Genomic DNA, 7500 nt, shown 5'->3' with positions numbered 1-7500 from the left:
ATATATATATATATATATATATATATATATATATATATATATATATATATATATATATATATATATATATATATATATATATATATATATATATATATATATATATATATATATATATATATATATATATATATATATATATATATATATATATATATATATATATATATATATATATATATATATATATATATATATATATATATATATATATATATATATATATATATATATATATATATATATATATATATATATATATATATATATATATATATATATACACACACACATATATATACACACATACATATATACACATATATATATACACATATATATGCGCACACACAGATTCACATTTACACAACTCTGCTCTGCGTTAAAACATCGGTCGATTTTCATGCTGGTCTGAAAGAAAAAAATAACATTTATAACATCCATAACATTTCTTATACCTTTCATACATGTTATTATTTCCATTTACATATTAGATATTAACTTAGAAAGTCATCTGCATGGCATTCTGTCCAAACAGCAATTTGACATGTTCTAGTATAGGAACTTTCTGTTTCTTAAATATAATTCCTCATTTGGCCACTGGATGTCACCAAGTACCACTTTATTTAAAGTATAACAATAGAATACAAAGAGTGATTAATATTCACATTATAATTTCATACTGACATAGTAAATATTTTGCATAGGCATCTACATGTTCATCTGCTGAAACAGCATCAGTATATTCATAATGCTCAAGTAACATTTACTGCACATTATAATATCTTTAAACCAACACTATACACAATCTCATATTTTAATGACTTTTGTCTATGAAAAGGACACTCCTAATGGTAACCTGCAAACTATGTAAGGATCCATATTAAATTTAAGGATTTGACTCAACGGAAAGTGCATATTTTAAAGAAAAACATCATTTCATAAAGTAATAAAAAACAGAAATGGCACAGTTGTAAGGAGTCACTTCAAAACAATTGTGTATAACAATCACTGAACTTTGTTAAATGACACTTTGAATGAATCTGCACGCAAGATCATTTCTTTAAACAGAACAAGAGATGTGCAAGATGACAAAAACTGCTGCTAACCATCAGCTGACATTGAGATCAACTACTTTGAACACGAGAAGCTAGTAAACATGAGGTAGCAAATCATTATCAGTTAGTCTCATTCAATCCCTCATGCTATTCAGTGGAAATTTCTTCAGTACACCTCTATAAAAACGGTTTATAACCTCAACATCAGGAACATGATATCATCAAAATCAGCTTTGCGGGTACGTTCGCATCAGGATGTCCATAACATGCTCTATCTCCTGGATTTCCCATGTGGCCTGAGCATGAGAGACTAAAGATGAGGAAGACGACGCTGATGGGGATTTGGACAGGGATGGTAGATACTTCACTAGATCGTCGGCTGTGACCGAGAAACCTTGCAGAAGGTTCACCTCCGGTTCAAACACAGCCGTGTCGATGTCTAGGAGAAGTTTGTCTAGAGCTACATCCTGAGGACAACCTGGACACATCAGCTCCGTTTTGACGGATGATGCCAAGTCAGACGTTCTTTCAGTCCTCAGAGGATACGGTGTTAAATTCTCTACAGAGCTGAGCGGAGCCCGTTGAGATGCACAAGGCCCTTGACCGGCATCGATGGCTGTATCTAGATCTTTGAGAATGGAAGAAATGGCTGAAGATAAAGAGAAATCCTCCTCTGAAGTCCAGGCCATGAAATCGTCATCCATATTTTCAGCATTCAGCGAGAACAGAGGTGTATTATGCTCTGCTGGAGGAGACAATCGGGGGAAGTCGGCCTCTGGTTTTGATTTTGTGGGAATTTTTACAGCGGACAGTGATTCGACCTGCGCCCGGACCTCAGACTGAACCTGCCGCAGTGTGTTGTTGATCAGAACTGACCGTAATAAGCAGGGCTCCACGAGAGCCTGGTCACGGTGGAACTTATCCATGGAGATGTCCAACACGGACTGCAGCTGACTTTCCCACGCAGATCCTCCTCCCTCGTCCTCCCTGTGGAGTTTGCGCTTCTGTCCCTTGGCCACCATTTCTCACACTGCAAAACAACAGCGAGTTTGAGTTTAAGACTGCTCTTATGAGGAAATGTTTTGGTACATCCAATGCAAAACACACTTCACACAGTAGGTCAAGAATGGTGTAAAATGATTAAAAAGGCCATCTTACCACACTTTTTGCTAAAGCTTTACAGACAAATTATTTTTTATATAATTCAAATAAAATACGAAATCAACTACTGAAATTACATTTTTTTAATAATGTACTAATGACTTAATAATAGAATACCCGAGGACAAAGCAAAAATCCAGTCAAAGACATCAATGACTTTTATACAGGCATATATAAACATTTACCGTAATTTTCCATATTTTAATAGAATGTCACAACAAAAATACTATGAATGCAAATCAAATGATTGCTCTCATTTAACCTAAAGGTTTTAAAGAACAGTTTAGATGTCTGAAATGTACAACTCCTTGAATGAAGTACAATACAGTACAATAAATATCAAATGATAAAAAATTATAATACAATAAATAAAAAAGCACCCCAAGGATCTAATTTTAGCTTTTGACTTTTAAAGATGTTTTTACTACACAAATCTAAAAACATTAACGTGTCCACAAATCCCTTATTAATGAACAGACACAAAACACGATATTCAACATATTAAAAACATAAATAAGATATTCAGCATTACAAATCAATTTTTTCAAAACTGTTTGACTGACTAAATCTCATATGTTGATATTCAGATCAAATTACAAAATTGAGAAGAGGAAAGCCATTCATTAAATGAGTTGGGATCAGATTTTGAGGAAATGTTTTAGATGTGTCGGACGGAATGTATCATGTTTAATATTTCGAAACATTAATTCGTGTCTATTTCGAAGACGACATGGGCCTGTATGTATTGCGACAACTACCGATTTTAATACTTATTTTTTATATAAAGTCATGAATTAGTATTAAACTAGGCATATTTACTATATCAGCATTCTAGAACAGCAACTGACTGCCAAACTAGCATTATAAATCGACACAAAATCACGTAGTCAATGTAACCAGAAGTTTGTGAGCAGAAATCAGTGCGCTAGCCTAGCATGTTAACTACCCACTATTACTTTCTGGATGACTTGTTTTACTCACCTGTAAAGTATGTAAACTAACTCCAAAATCAACGTAACTCTTGTAGGTTTATGTATTCATTCGGCCTCTATAAATAATATAAGCGTCGGGCGACTGGAAGCGTTTGCTGGAATTTTTTATCCCGCCAGTGATTCAATCAGTTCTGACGTCACGCGCGAAATGAACGCCGGGTATTGTAGTTGCATAAGTACCTTCTTCTTCTTCTTCCATTTTTTGGCGTGTTACATCCTGTGTGCATATCGCCACCTACTTTTGCTGTTATGCAGTCATGGTTTATTTATCAATTTATTCCTTGTTTTTGCTTTTCCTGTTCTTACACACGTATATACACAAATATTCCTACTTAAATAATTATTCGATGCTCCATCCCATTCCTTCTCCCCAGGCTCCACCTGGCGCTGCGTGTTCAGCTCCTCCAGACTAAATCCGTGGTCCCCTAAAGATCCAGAATAGAATAGAGCATCCGCATTCTATATTTAAATCCTTTCACTTAACCCAGTAGTATATATGTATTTTATTAATATCCTGTATCCTTCTCTATCTCTGTTAAACTCATATCCTAATAAGTATTCCAAATCCTTATTTACCTTACCTTTTTTGTTTAAATATGATATTAATTCCTTTCTTTCTTCATCATACCTTGTACAATTATATATTACATGCTCCACTGTTTCTTTCTCCCCACAATTCCCACATAGACCAGTCTCATGTATTCCAGTTATGAACAGTGAAGCGTTCAATCCCGAGTGTCCAAGTCTCATCCTAGTTATAATAACCTCTTCTTTTCTATTTCTACCACTTACACTTCTTTTAGTATTAACCATTTTTTTAATATTATATAAATGCCTTCCCTTATTACCTGTATTCCATATGTCCTGCCATTCTTTAATAATATTTTCCTTAATGATAGTTTTAATTTCACATTTACTTAAAGGAACATTAAAATCTATTACTTCTCTTTTTAAAGCATTTTTTGCTAATTCATCAGCAGATTCATTACCAGCTACTCCTACATGTGCTGGCACCCAGCAGAATCCAACTACCACTCCTTTTCTTTGTATACGCCATAATAATGTAAATATTTCACACATCAAATCTTCTCTAGAAGATTGCCGAGTAATCAATGATGTTAAAACAGAAGCAGAGTCAGAGCATACCACTACTCTGTCTGGTCTTACTTCCTCTACCCATGTTAGTCCTATTATGATAGCAACCATTTGCTTTACTGCACTCTTCTTTCCACCATGGAATATTTTTATTTTTCTGTCCTGCATTTCTTTGTGGTATATATTTTGTTGCAGCTTCCATTATTAAATTCGTAATAGAGTTGCAAAATGTTTCTACTGAATCTTCTACTACTATATCCTTATATGTTTCACAATACTTGCTAAATTAATTCCAATCTGCTTTCTCATACATCCATTTTCTTTGCAGAAAACACCCTGTATTACTACTATTTACATTTATTTTACATACAATTGGAAAATGATCACTTCCAACTGTATTCTCACTGCTTACTTTCCATTCACATATTTCAGCCATTCCATTTGATATTAATGTTAAATCTATACTTGATACCGTATTCTCTGTTATATTAAACCTAGTACCTTCTCTGTGTTTAAGCATACTAATCCTCTATCATCCATAAATTGTTCTATTACTTCCCCATTGAGATCTATATTTTTACTCCCCCATAACCAATTATGAGCATTAAAATCACCACACCATAATTCCTTATTTCTTTTTTCAATATTTTCAAACAAATTTATTGAAATCTTCTTACATGGGTTATAAAAATTATATACCACAATTGATTCTTCTCTAAAATATACTTCAACCACAACACATTCAATATCCTTAACCTCATTTAATTCCCTATATATAGTTCCTTCTTTTATAAATGTTACAACCCCTCCCCCTTGTTTCCCCACTCTATCCTTCCGAATAGACTTATATCCTGGTAATACAAACTGCAAATTTGGCTTGAGCCATGACTCTTGTACACAAATAACATTTGGCATATATTCTAAATCTAATACAAATTTTTTGAATTCTTGACCATTTGCTACGAGGCTCCTTGCATTCCATTGTATTACGCTTATCACCATTAAGCTACTCAGAAACCTGGGAAGCTTCTACTGTTGCTGATCGAGTAAGAATCTCATGAATCATGTTTACTGAAATCCCAGAGATCCCTAGAAACTCTGTTGCAGCTTCTAGAATTGTTTTTATCTTGGCTGATCTACTTGGCAGCATAGCAGTGACATTAATTACCTTTACAATAAAGGCTAGAAAGTTCTCTTTTGTCATTATTAGTGCATTTTCTTTTATAGCACACTGATGTTTACATTCAGGCTCCTTTGTTTTCCCCTTTTCGATGTTCCTTGAATCTTGTGTAATTTGGTCCCTTACCTCTTCCCTCCTGTCCTCCTTACTTCCACAGACCTTCACTGCTTCAGCATAAGTGACTATTCTCCGCCTTATATTTTTGAACTTCTCTTGCTTTAATTTGTACCTCACATCCCCCATATGCTGCACTATGAGGACCACCGCAGTTACAGCATTTTAGTCCATTCACCTCTGTACATGCATAAGTATACCTACTAGTTCTTGTATCTAAAAAGGATAGTTAAAGCGGGTACAACATAGGTTTTACACCACATAATATACTACCAACGTAAACGAGAAACAAGAACTTTGTAAACTAACATCTTTATTTAAAAACAGAAAATAAAATGATTACATTATTAGGCAAATTACATTGTTTTTCATTCAATGATTCTTAAGGCAAAACAGCGAGGAGTTCTACAATCCAACAATCCTTTTTTCAATAAGAACAAACTTTCTAAGATTAACTATAGATACATTTATTGCTGGTCAGTTTATGTGTTTATAAAAAAAAAACACAATAAAAGCATTTTATAGGAGCAATCCGTAACTTTAAAAAAGTTTCTCTGTTATTTGACACATTTGGTTGCAAAATTTATCATGGCTGATTGGGAGTAAAGCACTTCTACAATGGCGTGAGTAACAAAAAATAAAGATGCTGCAAAAATAAAGTCATTTTGGTCAGTACTAAATAAACCAACAATTACTAAGTGCCTCTGAGTACATTAACTATATTCTCCACAAACTCCAACCGTCTTTCCATCCCATTCAGAAGTGGAAAGGCACTTGACAAAGAAATGGCCCAGGTCATATTTGGAGATGACTCTTCCTTTTAACATGTTCTCAGTCACAGTGTATTTTTCTGTCAGAGGTTTGTCACCTAAAAAGACAACAATGACATATTTTCTTAAACATAAAAAAAAGAACCAAAACAGACTTAAATATAATTAAATGAAAATTTTAGGGATGCAGATCTTTTAGTACTCATTACCAGCAATATGCGGAGGCATGACAGCTACATAGTCCAATCCTGACTGTTTCAGGACAGTGTACATTCGGTCATGATCTTCAGTGACCGGCACCAGGCGAGGAGGAACTTTGGCAAGATCCCACAGGAGGAACACTGTGCAAAGTAAGAGAGAGATACAGCAGTTTCTTCATATTTCAGTATGCACTTGCATGCTAATTAAGTCGAAATACGGCTCAGACATCGATACCTGACATGCATGCAATAACTTTGCGGATTCCGCGGGCTTTCATGACCTCCAGAATGTTCCGGGTTCCCTCAGACATCATCGTTGTGGGACCAGCAGACAAAATTTCAGAGAACAAGTAAATAAAGTGCACTTAGTTCACTGGGAGATGAATAATATTTGGGTAAAATTATTAACAACTCCAAGCCCTTTTACTTCCAACCACTTATTTCAACCGTTCCCTCCAAGCATCATATTTCATGATGCAATCAAATCCCAAAGGGATTTTTACTCGGAATTACGCCACAATACGTCAGTAAAACAGGTTTTTCATGCTGATTTTATTTAGAATTTTGAGTAAAACTAAATTCATATCTAGTAAGAATGATGCATATATGACCAAGAACGCTTAAAGGGGTCATATGATGTTGCTAAAAAGAACATTATGTTGTGTATTTGGTGTAATGCAATGCGTTTATGCGGTTTAAGGTTAAAAAAACACTATTTTTCACAATGTACATTATTGTTTCTCCTCTATGCCCCGCCTTTCTGAAACACGTCGATTTTTACAAAGCTCATCGGTCTGAAAAGCGAGGTGTGCTCTGATTGGCCAGCTATCCAGTGCGTTGTGATTGGCCGAATACCTCAAGCATGTGACGGAAATGTTACGCCCCTTACCATACTGTGATGCCGTGTCCCGGCCAGAGCGACGAGACATA

General features: G+C 34.6%; 2 protein-coding genes across 3 annotated transcripts in view; both read right to left on the bottom strand.

Annotated features, from left to right (window-relative positions):
- Positions 1-582: 582 nt before the first annotated feature.
- sertad3 (SERTA domain containing 3) lies at positions 583-5868 on the bottom strand. Of its 2 annotated transcripts, none has more exons than XM_016463243.1 (2): positions 5613-5868; positions 583-2088 (listed from the first exon to the last, which is right to left on the bottom strand). In XM_016463243.1, exon 2 carries the CDS (start codon positions 2078-2080, stop codon positions 1286-1288), a length of 795 nt encoding a protein of 264 aa, XP_016318729.1. In that variant the 5' UTR covers positions 2081-2088; positions 5613-5868; the 3' UTR covers positions 583-1285. The 2 variants fall into 2 exon arrangements, with proteins under 2 accessions (XP_016318729.1, XP_016318728.1); XM_016463242.1 differs by lacking the exon at positions 5613-5868 and adding an exon at positions 3201-3384 and having other exon boundaries at positions 585-2088.
- Positions 5869-6089: 221 nt separating this feature from the next.
- The window catches only part of LOC107670601 (flavin reductase (NADPH)-like), a 7496-nt gene continuing 6085 nt past the window's right edge, over positions 6090-7500 (bottom strand). The window contains exons 3-5 of the mRNA XM_016463244.1: positions 6806-6895; positions 6580-6711; positions 6090-6468 (exon numbers count right to left, since the gene is read on the bottom strand). Coding sequence (XP_016318730.1) covers positions 6314-6468; positions 6580-6711; positions 6806-6884 — 366 coding nt within the window. The 5' untranslated portion in view covers positions 6885-6895 and the 3' untranslated portion in view covers positions 6090-6313. The remainder of the gene's footprint in view (positions 6469-6579; positions 6712-6805; positions 6896-7500) is intronic.

Source organism: Sinocyclocheilus anshuiensis, unplaced genomic scaffold (assembly GCF_001515605.1).
Source record: "Sinocyclocheilus anshuiensis isolate Anshui unplaced genomic scaffold, SAMN03320099.WGS_v1.1 scaffold140, whole genome shotgun sequence".
Taxonomy (NCBI): Eukaryota; Metazoa; Chordata; class Actinopteri; order Cypriniformes; family Cyprinidae; genus Sinocyclocheilus; species Sinocyclocheilus anshuiensis.
The sequence above is the reverse complement of the archived record's forward strand: the minus strand, read 5'-3'. Positions and strand labels throughout refer to the sequence as shown.